The sequence below is a fragment of the Cryptotermes secundus genome, unplaced genomic scaffold, assembly GCF_002891405.2.
Source record: "Cryptotermes secundus unplaced genomic scaffold, Csec_1.0 scaffold1133, whole genome shotgun sequence".
In the NCBI taxonomy this organism is placed as follows: domain Eukaryota; kingdom Metazoa; phylum Arthropoda; class Insecta; order Blattodea; family Kalotermitidae; genus Cryptotermes; species Cryptotermes secundus.
This window is the reverse complement of record NW_019728510.1, coordinates 22,897-38,557: the sequence shown is the minus strand read 5'-3', so window position 1 is coordinate 38,557 and position 15,661 is coordinate 22,897. Positions and strand designations below refer to the sequence as shown.

At 46.4% G+C, this 15,661-nt stretch overlaps 1 protein-coding gene across 1 annotated transcript; it reads right to left on the bottom strand.

Moving 5' to 3' along the window:
- Window positions 1-8,454: 8,454 nt before the first annotated feature.
- LOC117282381 lies at window positions 8,455-9,045 on the bottom strand. Its single transcript, XM_033751751.1, has one exon. It carries the CDS (start codon window positions 9,043-9,045, stop codon window positions 8,455-8,457), a length of 591 nt encoding a protein of 196 aa, XP_033607642.1.
- Between the last annotated feature and the right edge of the window lie 6,616 nt (window positions 9,046-15,661).

Genomic DNA, 15,661 nt, shown 5'->3' with positions numbered 1-15,661 from the left:
TTAATTGTCCCCCTGTGTGTTTTTCCATTGTTTTGGCCAAGTCTGCTGTTGTAATATTGAATAGTAATGGGCTGAGGGGGTCCCCTTGCAGTACGCCATTTGTTTGGGTTATTTCTTCGGATTCTGACACCGTGTCTTTTATTACGATTTTATTGTTTTTGAGGGTGTCGCCTGTTAGTGTTGTTGTTGTGTTTTATTCTCCCACTATTTCCCTCAGTTTTGTTGTGGTTATACTCCTGTTGAGTAGGTCGAATGCCTTGCTATAATCTATGAAAACTACATGGTATTTTGATATATTGAGTTTTTGGACTTTATCCATCGTCCTGGTTTTTAAGATAACTAATAAAAACACGACGTTTCAGAAACTGGATCTGTTTCCATCCNTATCGTTGATCTTTGTGGCCGAAACCCAAATTGATTTTCCGGGATAAGTGAGTCTACTGTTGTTGTTAAACGGTCAGTTAGGATTTTGGTCAGTATCTTGAACATTGTGTTTTCTAACGCTACCCCTCGGTAGTTGTTCGGGTCTTCTGGGTCTCCTTTTCCCTTGTACAGTACTTTCATCAGGGATTTTCTCCAAATTTGTGGTATGGATCCAGTTTCGAGGCATCTGTTGTATAGTCCCGTTAGTGGTTTTGATATAATGTCCTTTGCTTTTATATGTTCATAGTATATTCCATCTGGTCCTGCGGCTTTCTTGTTTTGTGTTCTTTTTATAGCTTTTAATACTTCTGCATGTGAGATTGGTTGACATGCCCTAACGTCGTCCGTTCGGGAGCTGCTGGTGGGTGTATTTTGGCTAAGTATTTTGGTGAAATGTTCCCATATCTTTATATTTACTTCTTGTGGTGTTTGTTTCTTCGTTGTTTTGGTTGCCATGAACGGGTCTTTCTCGGCTTCTTCGGCCATTATTTTCCCTTCATTTTCAATGTGTTCCGTTTTCTTGCTTTTTATCAGTGCTTTGTATCTTTCCCTTTTTTCTGCATATTATTTTAGTTCGTTGCTATTCTGAGTTTGTCTTGCCCTGTGTAGTGTCTTTATTGTTGCTTTTCTCATATTGTAACATTCTGCATCGAACCATATTTTAGCCTTCCTCTCTTTGGCTGTTGGGGCATCATTCTGCAGTATTTCAGTCATCTTCCTTGCGGCATCGTCGATTTCGTTTTGTTCTATTATTTGCATGATGTCCTCTTGTTTTCCCAATATGTATTTTTGGATTATTCTTGTTTTTTTTCAGGATTCTTGTTTCTGTTTTTGTTTGCTGTTCTTTGCCCCCATATTTGAATCTTGTGCTTATCAGTAGGTGTTTCCTTAGTGGTGAAGTTGATGTTTTTATTTTTTGTTGTTCTATTTCTATCTCATTTCCTTTCTTGAATATGAGGTCAGTACAGCTGCACCCATTTGGCGCTATGTATGTCATCACATCTGTTCTATTTGCTAGACAGAATCCTTCCTGTAGTAGTTTCATAACCTCTTGGGTTTTTTTGTCCGGTTTATCAGTTCTACAGTTTATATCCCCTGCGAGTAGGGCTGGTTTTTTGTGGTCTTGTCTACTGATTGCACTTGCTATCTTATCTATTGCATCTTCTATGTTGGTTTGGGGTGGAATATACAGACCTATTATTTCTAGGTATGTTGTTGTTATGTGTACCATGTTGTCTTCTTTATATTCCCCTATTTTTCTCCCTATTTTGTTGTTATAAATACATGAGACTCCTCCGCTAGGTCTGCCTTCTTGTTTTTGGACTGCATAACTGTGCATTGTGTAATATCCTGGTATGGCTGTGTATTCTGTTAGAAAGGTTTCGGTTAATACTATAATGTCATGATTTTGTGTTTTTGTATTCATTTGCCACCCACAAAGCATCATGCGTGATAAAATAAAGTTTCAAAGGTATGAAAGATTCTGCATTCTCTTGTGGCAGGAATGCCGAGAATTCTGCTACAGAGAGCTGAAGAAACATTTCCTGCTGTGACAAACGATGGTGAGTGTTTTGTGCTTGTGTGCACAGACAAGAATTTTATTGTCATCTGTCAATTCACATATCTTAAGACACTAAACATTTTATGCAAGAAGCTTGTGTTAGTTTAAGTTTACATGGTTTTTCACATTGTAACAGTTTGGTATATCATGTAGGAGAGGAATCAGTTCAAAGAGATTGATATGGCTAGGTCATATAGCGCACATGTGAGAATGAGAAGTGTGTACAAAGATTAGGACAGAAAATCCGAAAGAATGAGACCACTTGGGAAATACAGTGTGTTCAATCAAGAAGCAAACTTTGAAACACCATTGACCGGGCCCAATATTCCTCGCAGATTGCTGCTGTAACTGTAACTGTGCACATTTATCAGCACTAATGACTCATTCTGCTATCAGCAGATACAGTAGCAATCTGTGAGGAATGTTGGGCTGGGTCAGCAGTGTTGCAAAGTTTCCTCCTCAACTGAAAGCACTGTATTTGTGAAAATGGATTTTTTAAAGATATAATTTTGGGGAGTTTGGACAGGGTTTGTGTCAGGATGTAAAGTTATGATGGCCATGTGTGGTCACAGTAATGAGTCCTTAGGTTCCATAAAGAGCAGATACATGATTTCTGTACTTCCACAGGTTTCTCAGGAAGGTCCCTGCATTATGAACTTAACACTTGCTAAGATTATGAAGTCTAGAGAAGAAATCTATACAGAGTAGCTGTTATGGGTTAGATGTAATGAAAAACAGCTACAGCAAGGAGAGCATATATTGTTTCATGTGTGGTGTTGTACAGACATAACTGATAGATGTGATGCCTTTACAGAACTGTACAAATTCAGAGAAGGTTTTAATTGGTCATTATGGTGAGATATACCCAGCAAGTTATGATGCAAACCAGGTCATAAATGTAAAAGCTGAGGAAGTCTCAGACTCACAAGAGGAAGCGGATCCTGTGCAAATAACAGTTCAGGAAGTAAAGGCCGAACCTGAGGTGAGTTGTATGTTTTTGTATGTCCACTGTTAGGCAAATATCACAGATAGGCAGGAATTCCAGTTGTCTTTCTCATCTCCATCTGTCTGGCTGTCTGTCTGTGCACATGGGACAACTCCACTGCACTGCTGACTCACCTTTGAAGGCCTTTTTCTGAAGTGTCTCTAGACAGTTACAGTTTGTTGAATGAATGCTGCTTGTGATATACCATTTCCATTTTCTTTTAAGCAGTTCTGATGCAGATTAAATTAAATTTTGTATAAACTGAACTGTATTTGAGACAAATTCTGTAGCAGCAAAAATCCTTAGGGAGTCACGGAACTGTTGGCAGTTAGTTACTGGTACACTTATTAGAACCAAGAATTTAAATTACTAGGACTCTTGTAAGCTAATTACAATGAACCCCACAAGATATTTGTCACATGATAAAGAAGTTTCAACCTTACAAAAGATTCTGCATTCTCTTGCAATGAGAATGACAAGAATTGTACTGTGTAGAGCTGAAGAAGTTTACTGATGTAAGCGAAAGGATTGTGAGTGTTTCGTGCTTGTGTGCACATAGAAGAGTTTTATTGTTGTATTTCAGTTGTCTTGGCCAAAGAAACTAAATATTTTGTTACCTGCTTCTGTTTGTTTGCATAATCCATGTGGGGAGTTTCTTACACTTGGGTGATAACGGTTGGGATAATATGTAGGAGAGCAATGAGTTCAAGGAGGGTGATGTGGGTAAGTGATGTAGTGCACATGCTATAGTGGGAAATGCTTACAAAGTTTTTGAGGCAAAACCTGAGAGAAGCAGACCACTTGGGAGACCTAAGCGCGAATGGAAAGATGCTATTAAGATAGATGGATTCTAAAGAAATAATTTGGAAGGGTTTGTAGTGAGTCTGTTTGCCTTAGGATGCAGAGCCATGATGAGCACAGTAATGAGCCCTTTCTGGCTTTCTCAACAAATTCTATATGCATCCTTTTCTCCCCTGTACCTGCTATATGAGCTGCCCATCTCATACTCCTTGACTATAGCATTTAGGTACCATAACTAACTCCATGGAGCTGAGTGAGTCCTTGGGAAGCCACCAGTTGCTTGGCCACTGAAGAATTTCCCAACATTGTATAGAACCTGAAAATTTATTGACATGTTCGCAAAAACCCGTCACAAGTCCCTATCCTGAGGCCTATGAATGCAGTCCACACCACCCCATCCTGTGTCTCTTAAAGGACCACGTAAATATTATCTTCCCACCTGTGCCTAGGTCTTCCTAGTGGTCTCGTTCCTTCTGGCTTTCTCAGAAAATCCTATATGCATTCCTCTTGTCCCCCATGCCTGCTATATGAGCTGCCAATCTCATCCTCCTTGACTTGACCATAAAATTATGCTTGGTAAACAAAGGTTACAAGTTGTGGAGCTCTTCATTATGATATTTTTAGGAATCAAACATCAGATATTTTCTGTACTGCCATAGTGACTGTTAGTTTCTCGGGAAGGTCACTGAGCTATGAACCGAGTACTTTCTAGTGATCATGATAGTTGTAGAGAAGAACATCTGTACAGAACAGCTCTTATAAGTTAGATGTGATGAGAAACAGCCATAGCAAGGAGAGCATACGCTGTTTAATGTGTGGTGTTGTGCATCCATTTCTGAGAAGGATGTGATGGTTTTTACAGAACTGTAGAAATTCGAAGAATGCTTTAGTGGGTCCATATGGTGAGACATACCCAACATCTCATGATGCAAATCAGGCAATCAATGTAAAAGCTGAGGCGGTCTCAGATGCAGAAGAGGAAGAGGATCCTGTCCCAATAACATTTTCAGAAATAAAGGCTGAACCTGAGGTGAGCTGTGTGTGCAGTGTTAGGCAGATGACACAAGTGTGCAGAAATGCCACTTGTCTTTCTGATATCCATCTCTGTGAACATGAAACAACTCCACTGCACTGTTGACTAGATTTTGAAGGTTTTTTTTTCCCCTGGCTAGTTTGTTGAATGTTGTGTGTGATGTACCACTCCCATTTTGTTTTGAGCAGATCTAATATAGATGGAATGAAGTACTGTGTAAACTGAATGTTTGTGGTAAATTCTATACAGGAAAAATCCTTCACATTTTCCTTGTCTGTCCAATCCACTAAGCAGTGCTTTGGTACTACATCATAGGGTTCCAAGGATCTATAAATGCTGAAGTTTATCATTTGTTTTCTGTCTTTGATGCAATCTGTATCCATGCAATAACATACACCGCTGTACAAACAGTATCCAACTTTATTTTTTTCCGACGTAAGTAACAGCCAAAAGGGTGGGGAAACTGAGCATAGTGGTAGAAGGGACTTTCATGCGCATGCATGATTTTTTGCTGACTCGCAACACTGCTGGATGCATCTGTGGCTGCCAGATAGCGAAGTGGTGTAACACATGCTCGTCGCATTCTCGTTTCACTCAAGATGACAGAACGCATGGAGCAGCGATACTGCATCAAGTTTTGTCAGAAACCCTAGCAGAAACAATCCGCAAAATTAAGCAGGCTTTCGGCAATGATGCAGTGGGGGTCATTCAAATTAAAGAGAGGTTCAACCGCTTTAAAGATGGCCATATGTCGGTGGACAGTGACCAGCGTTCCGGAAGACTGTCAATGAAGCAAAATGCTGATGTCATTAAAAAAGTGTGGACACTGATCATGGAGGACCATTGTTTGATCATCCGGGATGTAGCTGATGAGATTTTGATCAGCAGAGGTTCCACAAACACAATTTTAACTGAGGATTTGGGCATGCGAAGAGTGGCGACAAAATTTGTGCCCAGGCTGCTTTTGCCAGAGCAGCAACCGCCTTGAGGTCATGCAGGGACATGCTGGAGTGCGCCAACAAGGATCGTGAGTTCCTGAAGACTGTGATCACTGGTGACGAGTCATGGGTGTACTGATATGACCGGGAAATGAAGGTCCATATGCCACAATGGAAGCATCCAACATCCCTTAGGCCCAGAAGAGCACAACAGGTTCGGAGCAATGTGAAGGTGATATTGACTGTTTTTTTCAATTACCAGGGTGTTGTGCATCATGAGTACGCACCACCAGGCCAAACTCTCAAAAAAGAGTACTACCAAAAAGTTCTCTGCCATCTTCGTGATGTAGATCAGTACAAGAGACCTGAGCTGTGGGACACACGAAACTGGCAGCTGTGTCATGACAACGCCCCAGCTCATTCATCACACCTGACCCAGGGTTTCCTGGCCAAGCACAGCATTCTGCAGTTTCTCCAGGCTCCCTACTCTCCTGACATGGCTCCATGTGAATTCTGGCTGTTCCCGAGATTGAAGACACAACTAAAACCCTCCCATTTTGACAGCTGTGAGGAAATCATACAGAACGTGATGGCGCAGCTGCACGCCATTCCAAAAGAAGCCTTCCAGAATTGCTTCCAGCGATGGAAGGACCACTTGGCCACGTGTGTGGAGTCACAATGGGCCTACTTCGAGAGGGATTAGGTATTGTAACCACCCAGATACGGAACTTTGTTTTCCCTGCCCAAGGTCGGATACTTTTTGGACAGTTTGATTTGTTTCATTCTGGTCCGTCACACTAACAATTACAAATATAAATCACTCCGTCCAATGTGACCTGTAAGTTTTTTAATACATGAAAACTTAACACCCTTACATGTTTCAGTCGTTGTGGACCATCTTCAGAGGGCAAACATCACTACAAATAGGAAACCACCATCACATAAGTTGTTTAGACGTAAAGTACGTACAATTGTATGCTACAGTGCATAGTACACAAAATAGAACATTCACAAACACAGCAGTTTCCTGGGAATGTAAAGTTTTTAAAAAATTATATAAAATTTCTTGATGCTAATTAAAAATTTTTTTGTATTGTCAGTAATTAAAATTCGTAAACCATGCAGGCTCGTGTTCGTGGTGTGATGGTGGTTTCCTATTTGTAGTGATGTTTGCTCTCTGAAGATGGTCCACAGAGACCGAAACATGTAAGGGTGTTAAGTTTTCATGTATTAATAAACTTACAGGTCACATTGGACGAAGTGATTTATATTTGTTTTTGGACAGAGTAGTAGAGGTGTCATTATGTTGAGGATTTGTTATAGGCTAACTAATGATTCTCTAAAGATTTGTGACAGTGTGTGACATGTAGAGACATGTTGCCTGTTGCACATTGTTTGCAGTAAATTTAATATACCTGACACCATTGAACTTGCCTCTGTACCTGCTGTCGGGTGGTTGGTTGTCATGGCACACGGATATGTTATCAAGTGAGGGACAGGTATGAAAAATTTGCAGTAAATCTGGTGACCTTGCCCCCTCACCCAACACAAGCTAAAGAGAAATAAGTTTGTAATTACGCCATGTTGTTTGCAGGCTGTGAGACAGTAATATACATTAATCATGTTCTCCACAAAATCTGCATAGAAATAGGAACATCGACATAAACCAGAATATCTACAAAATTACACAGTCTCAGCAGTTATACATAAGCAAAAACTCACTACACTCTCAAGTGCATAGGGTTTTAATTATTGTTGTTATTATTGTGACGTGTTGCGCTATGCAGGAGACCCCTCCCCCCGCCAGCAGTGACATAACACCATCGGAGCGCTGTCGTTACTAGGGTAATAGGCAGGTCAACACTCCTTCCCCTACCCCACCAGCAGTGACGTGACCAAGGGATGCCGCGGTTGCTATACAGCCGTAAACAACTCCCAACAGCGTTGCTAGCAACATGGCGCCAGACAACAGTGGTGCCTATTACGTGGCTGTTTTCTGTGTTGTCGGGAACGGGGCTAAATAAAGAGCAGCGAAGACTATTCAAGTGACAGTCACGAGTTAGTCACGAGTTAGCCAGGAAGTCAACCAGTCAATTGTAGTCTAGCATTTGCAGTCTAGTATTTGTGATACTGCCGATGGGAGTAATGTTGAGATTGTAAACTGTGTGATTGTAACAGCGAATGTGAATTAAAATTCGCTATATCCAATACGGCGTGAAGTCATTTGTTGCGTATACGCCCAACATGTGACATTATTATTATTGTTTATTTTGGAACCATGATCCTTTCTGTGATGATTCTGCCAGGGTTAAATGTGAACTCTAAGATGTTGTGGGATGTCGTATGAATGAAGAGACAACCACTAGTTGAACTGTCCTTTAGGATGTATTGCAGCTGCACAGTATACACAGACGGATAACAATAGTGAACTGCTTGAACAGTGAACTGGTATTGTAGAACGGTAGAACTAGACTGTCACTGTAACTCAGTGTATCTTCTTATGTAGCCTAGAGTCGGACATATAGAAAACAGTTATGTAATAGGTACTGCTGTTGCCAGTTACCTTGTTTATAAGTTCCCTAGCAACTGCTGTTTACTTGCTTTTGCCTAGCAACCGTTGTTTACTCGTTGTTGCTAAGCAATGACGTTTGCGTTGTCACACTTGCTTGACTGTGGGCAGTTCCCACATCAACCCCCCCGCGGAGATGGTTGCTCAGCTGTTGAAGCGATCAGGAAAACGTACATGACGTCCAGAGCGTGTAGTTCGTTGAACAGGCTGTGGTGGTACGGCATGCGGAACCGCGGTTGTAGTTTCGTCGGCTGCAGGGTTGAAGGTCTCGGTGGTGGTCCCACGGCCTGTCTCGTTTAACATGTAGGCAGGTTTGACCCTATCGGTTGACACGGTGACGAACCTGCCGCGCACGAGGATTTGCATTGTCTTGTCCTTCCGTGATAGGACCTGGTAGGGGCCGCTGTAGGGGGGCTCCAATGCTCTGCGAGCTGTGTCCTGCCGGAGGAAGACGTGCGTGCACTTCTCGAGGTCGCTGTGCACGAATGTAGCCTGGGAGGCATGGCGTGTTGCTGGAATTGGTCTGAGGCGGGCCATGTATTGGCGAAGTTGGGTGATGAGGTGCGCTGGATCCACTGGCTCGGCAGTCGGAGTTAGCAGCTCTCCTGGTATTCTTAGCGGCTCGCCATACACGAGCTCAGCAACTGATGCCTGCAGGTCCTCTTTGAATGCCGTGCGGATTCCGAGGAGAACCAGGGGTAGGGCTTCTGTCCAGTGTTGGTCTGCGTGGCACATGATGGCTGCCTTTAGTGTTCGGTGGAAACGTTCCACGAGTCCGTTAGCCGCTGGGTGGTGAGCAGTTGTTCTCGATAGTTGAATGCCACAGAGCTTGGCCAGGGAGTGGAAGAGTTGAGATTCAAACTGACGTCCCTGGTCGGTGGTGATGGTCTGTGGGCAACCGAAACGGGATATCCAGCCGGTCAGTAGGGCTCGTGCCACTGTGTCGGCTGTGATGTCCGGGATGGGGATGGTTTCTGGCCAATGGGTGAAACGGTCGACTGCAGTGAGGCAGTATGCATAGCCTTCTGACATCGGAAGGGGTCCAACAAGGTCTATGTGGACGTGAAGAAATCTGGCTGCCGGCGTTGTAAAGTCGCCAGTGGAGTGACTGTGTGGCGGGAGACTTTGGAGCGCTGGCAGGCCTGGCAAGCACGTGCCCAGGTGCGGCAATCCTTCTGCACGCCTGGCCACACGAATCGCTGTGCGACCAGTTTTGCCGTTGCTTTGGTCCCTGGGTGCGACAGATCATGGACGGACTGGAAAACTTCGAACCGTAGAGGAGCTGGGATGTACGGCTGAGGTTTCCCGGCAGAGGTATCGCAGTAGATGGACACCGTGGTACCGGGGATTGGTAGCTTTTCGAGCCGCAAAGCCGTGTTTGACTGCCGAAGTGATTGGAGCTCGTCGTCGCTGTCCTGCGATGCGGCCAATGCGTCGTAGGATGGTGGCGCCGTGACGGACTCGACGCGGGAGAGCGCGTCGGCAACAACGTTGTCCTGTCCCGAGATGTGTCAGATGTCGGTCGTGAATTGTGCTATGAAATCCAGGTGGTTGAATTGCCTTGGTGAGCATTTGTCCCTTTTCTGCTGGAAAGCGTAGGTGATAGGTTTGTGGTCTGTGAAGATGCTGAAGTGGCGCGCTTCCAGCATGTGGCGAAAGTGCTTTACGGCCTCGTAGATGGCCAGCAGCTCGCGGTCATACGCACTGTATTTTTGCTGGGCCGGGTTGAGTTTCCTTGAGAAGAATGCCAGGGGCTGCCAGGCGTTCTTGACGCGTTGCTGTAGCACGGCACCCATTGCGGACGTGGAGGCATCTGTGACGAGTGCAAGTGGCGCGGATGGATCGGGGTGAGCCAGTAGTGTGGCGCGTGACAAACTCGCCTTGCACTCTTCGAAGGCTCTGTGGAGCTCCGGTGTCCATGTGATTGGGTGGGAGCCCTTGACCTTGGGCCCGGAAAGGACGTCGTGCAGTGGTGCCTGGTGTGCTGCCGCGTGGGGCAGAAATCGCCTATAGTAGTTCAGCATGCCCAGGAAACGGCGGAGCTGACTGGCGGTTTTGGGAGGTTGACATTCCTGAAGGTGAGTCACTCGTTCTTCCAGCGGTTGGGAGCCTTCGGCGGACACCTTATAACCAAGGAAGGTGATCTCAGGTACTCGGAAGACGCACTTCGCCGGGTTGATGAGGATCCCATACTTCTGCAGTCGGTCAAAGAGTGCCCGTAGGTGTTGCTCGTGTTCCTCTAGAGACCGGGAGAAGATGAGGATATCATCCAGGTAAGCGAAACAGAAGTCGAGTCCCCGCAGAATGTCGTCCATGAAGCGTTGGAAGGTCTGTGCGGCGTTGCGCAGGCCAAAGGACATGAAGGGGAACTCGAATAGGCCGAATGGAGTGGTGATGGCCGTCTTCTGTATGTCACCGGGATTGACGGGGATTTGGTTATACGCTCGTACCAAGTCGATTTTGGAGAAAATGGTACAGCCATGGAGCTGGTGTGAGTAGTCATGGATATGCGGGACTGGGTAGCGGTCAGGGATTGTCCAGGCGTTGAGTGCTCTATAGTCGCAGCAAGGACGCCAACCGTTGTCTTTCTTGGGCACAATATGTAGTGCCGAGGACCATGAACTCTCTGATCGACGAGCTGTACCATCCCGCAACGTGGCGTTGAACTCGGCTTCTGCGATAGCGAGTCGGTCCGGTGCCAGTCGCCGTGGTCGGCAGGTTACTGGTGGGCCGGGCACAGTCCTGATGTGGTGGACGGTGTTGTGTCGTATCTCGCGCTGGACTCCAGCTGGGCGGGTCAGGTCCGGGAACTCTGTGAGGAGGCTGTCGATCGGTGTGTTGCTGCTGATGGTCTTTACACTGGGGATCAGTGCGTTGGCCGCTGATGCCGGGGCTGACAACGTCGTGACCCCGTCCAGGATGCGGTTGTTCCGACAGTCCACCAGGAGACCGAAATGCGACAGGAAGTCCACGCCGATGATAAGATGAGGGACGTCGACCACCACGAAGCGCCACGTGAATTCTCGGCGTAGGCCCAAGTTGAGGCTGAGAGGCAGCCATCCGTATGTGTGGATGGTAGTGCCATTAGCCGCACACAGGTCATAGGTGGTACGTTCCATGCGTCGATGGACGAGCCTGCGGGGATATACACAGAGGTCCGAACCCGTGTCGACTAGGAACTGCCGTTTGCTGACTCTGTCCGTTATGAAGAGGCGGCCTGTTGTACCGCAGACATGTGCCGCCGATGATGTCCGCTGCGTCAGTTTCCCTGCCGGCGGTAGGAGCAGGGCGGAGTACAGTTCTGTGCCCTAGTGCCGAAGCTGCGGTGGTACCAGCAGATACTGGATGTGGTGTTGCCCCGGGAAAGGGATCTGCTGCCGGGCCGGAGGTTGTTGAAGGCGGGGCAGGAACCTTTGGGACTGGAGCCTCTGTCTCTTGGTTTGGTGTCGAGATTTTTGAAGCCGGCGTGGAGGTGGTCTTGTCCGGTGCTCAATGCAGCCACTTGGCGGGAGAGATCAGCGATCTCCTGCCGAAGTGCGCCGATGTCCGTGGGTCCATCAACGCTAGCGAGTGCTGGCCGGACTTCGACCTCGGAGATGCGGTGTGCACGGAGGGCTGCGGCCTCCAGGTTGCTCTCGTTCTGGCCGGCGAGGAAGCTCTGCACTTTGCGGGGTAGCCGGCTGGTCCAGACGCTTCGGATGACGTTATCAGACACGTCTGGTGCGAGGCTTTTGAGGTAGCTCAGGAACTGGGACTGCTTACAGTCGCCAATTTCCTCGACCGTGAGGAGTTGCCGGATGCGCTGCTCTGGCGATGGGGATAGCCGCCTCACAAGCTCGGTCCTCAGTAGGGTATAGGGGCCTCGTTCGGGTGGAGAGGTGATAATGTCCTCTACTTCCGATGCGTAACGTTGGTCCGACTGCGAGATCACTTAGCAGAACTTCGTCCACTCGCTACTGATACCGGCCAAAGTGAACTGTGCTTCGGCTTGAGCGAACCAAACTGCTGGTCTGTCGGCCCAGAACGGCGGAAGCCGCACGGCAATTCTTGGTGTCTCTGTTGGTACTGGTCTGCTAGTAATAGCAGCATCATGCTGTTTTTCTTTCATTTGTGTTACGTACTGTTGCAGGAGGTCTTCTATTCGACCGCTGTCCATTATTTGTGTTGAATTGTCGGGGTCACCAATGTGGGATGTCGTATGAATGAAGAGACAACCACTAGTTGGAACTGTGCTTTAGGATGTATTGCAGCTGCACAGTATACACAGACGGATAACAATAGTGAACTGCTTGAACACTGAACTGGTATTGTAGAACGGTAGAACTAGACTGTCACTGTAACTCAGTGTATCTTCTTATGTAGCCTAGAGTCGGACATATAGAAAACGGTTACGTAATAGGTACTGCTGTTGCCGGTTACCGTGTTTATAAGTTCCCTAGCAACCGCTGTTTACTTGCTTTTGCCTAGCAACCGTTGTTTACTCGACGTTGCTAAGCAATGACGCTTGCGTTGTCACGCTTGAATGTGGGCAGTTCCCACAATGTGTTATCATGCTATAAAGAAATTTATAAGCTGGAACCAAGCAAGGTTATGAAATGCAAACCAGTCAGGCAGGACCTTCCAGGTTTCGGTGCACGCACACCCACACAGCATGTAAAGTTACTATACTATATACTGTAACGTGTCGGCAAACCAGAGGAGTAACTTCTGTGGAAACGCTACAATAGACCGTTACAGAGGAGACAACAATTGCTCCATTGTAATTCTAACAGGAGTCTCCATGGTTATAACGGAGGGTTCGTTGCCTAACAGTGGGCAAGGTTATAGATAGCCCAGCTGCAGCGAAAAACATTGAGTCTCGGAATAGTCTTCGAAGAAGAGAGTCGCGGAACAGCCATCGGAGAAGAAGCTTCGGAATATCCGTCTGGGTCCAGTATCGCCGGAATATTGTAAGCAGTGATTGTGACACTGCAAGTGAAAATGCCTGTGAAGTGTGTGTAATGCGAGTGAACAGAATAAACTCGCTATATCAAACCACGGCGTGAACTTATTTGTAGCGTGACACACAAGCATGCTACATTGGTGTCAGAAGTGGGATTTGAACTTACACACGTGACCAACGAGCTTCGAACTCGAAACACGTTACATTGGTGTCAGAAGTGTTTTACAAACTTTAACACGCGTCCTACACCAACAACAACAAAAAAAAAATGGAGATGCAGCAGATGATGGAACTTCTGCTGAAGAAAATGACAGCTTACGAAGAAAAATCAGACGTCAACGAGGCTAATAGAAAAGCGGAGAAGAATGAATTGCTGGCCTTAATGCAGGCAAACCAGGCGAAGGCGGAAGCCAGACACGCACAGATGATGGCCGATTGGAGGACTACCCACGAGAAGTTTGAGCCCCACTCAGAACCGATGCAGTCTGGACTGGAGCATCGAGAAGTCCCAGTAGAAGACGCCGCGAGAATACTGGTCGGAGAACCAAAGAAACGGCGTAGGGACAAGAAACTGACCGCGGAGCGCCGCCGCCAGGAACCGAAGGATTCGGCAGGGGAAAATCGTGGGCCCCAAAAGGCATTGGCCATCACACACAAAATGACATCCCGTTCGTGCGACAGTGGCACGACGTTGGAGAAACGACTTCAAGAAGGAGACTCCCAAGGGAACCTTCGGATGCCAGCGGAAGAAACTGGCCGTCACCCACAGAGGGACGAACCCCCGTGCGATAGTGGCACGGCAGGCAAAGGAGACCGGCAAAATGACGTCCTGTCCAGGAATGGCCTGGCGCAAGAAAAGCATGGTTGGGAGTAACAGCGTCGGGACCACGAGCGAGCGAGCAACGCGGAGAGAAGGGCCGCTCAAGGATTATTATATGAGATTATATGAGATCTATGCTCTGGGAAACATGAAACACATTCCCAAGGAACCCAACAGGGAGTGGGGAAACAAGAACTGGACGCTGTGGAGGGGCCGACCCCCTCCAAAACGGAAAAAGGGTAACGACCTTTATGGGGGGAACCGGTAAAGTACCGGCCTCCCCAACAATGGTGCATGAAGTGTGAAAGTGAAGAATGAATGTGAGGCACGACAACGAGACCAACAAATTCTCGGCTATGGAAGTGCTCGGGATGAGCACAACTGAAGAGAGGGGCGGATACGGTAAGAGGAACAGCGCAACAAGACTCGCGCAGGAGACCAAGGCTGAATGCAGACGTTGCCAGCAAATCACCGCAGAATCGAAACCGAGGGAGAACCTTTAGGCTGTTCGGGGACGAACAACCTTTAGAAGGGAGCAGTGTAACGTGTCGGCAAACCAGAGGAGTAACTTCTATGGAAACGCTACAATAGACCGTTACAGAGGAGACAACAATTGCTCCATTGTAATTCTAACAGGAGTCTCCATGGTTATAACGGAGGGTTCGTTGCCTAACAGCGGGCAAGGTTATAGATAGCCCAGCTGCAGCGAAAAACAGTGAGTCTCGGAATAGTCTTCGAAGAAGAGAGTCGCGGAACAGCCATCGGAGAAGAAGCTTCGGAATATCCGTCTGGGTCCAGTATCGCCGGAATATTGTAAGCAGTGATTGTGACACTGCAAGTGAAAATGCCTGTGAAGTGTGTGAAATGTGAGCGAACAGAATAAACTCGCTATATCAAACCACGGCGTGAACTTATTTGTAGCATAACACACAAACACGCTACAATACTTTGGATGGTAGTGGCAGTTGCAAATTCAAGGTACTGATGTATTAAATTTATACATGTAAAGTGTTGTTATTTTAATGCAGTATAATCATTAGTTTCGAATTGGTGCAGAAGTTGTTCTGTGGTTTGTTGGATTGCAATACCTTCTTTAAATTATTTCATGTTTGGCATTCTACCGTCTCAGTTTACAGACACATGTGGTAACCTCTCCTGTAGCAGACCTTATTAACGCTTGTTTACATTATTTGTTGTGGGTAGAAGTTCGCCCTTTAAGGGGAAGTTCTCCATCAGGGAGCAGGAAATCGTGTTAATATGCATTGAAATGAGGCACAGTTACCTGACACATAATGTAGCTGTTTCAAGGCATTCGCACTGCTCCTCCTACACAGAGTGGTGTGCCCATTACCATCTTAATAGTTTGCAGCCTGCTGTGTGTTTCGGATAAGATATAAGGCCTACAAGAATGCACTGTCTACACAACACCCCTCTGTATTTTAAAACATGAAGTCACTATATCAACATTTGTTTTTATTAAACATTGCCATTACTATTTGACACATCTGGAAGTAGTGGCCATTTTGTGGGAAAACCGTAAGTTGTCAAGGAATCTTGTGTGGAATCCTAGGAGATGACTTACATGGATT

Bases quoted from the DNA above. Each gene is read 5' to 3' on its own strand.
- LOC117282381 (XM_033751751.1), bottom strand. From the start codon at position 9,045: ATGTGCCACGCAGACCAACACTGGACAGAAGCCCTACCCCTGGTTCTC.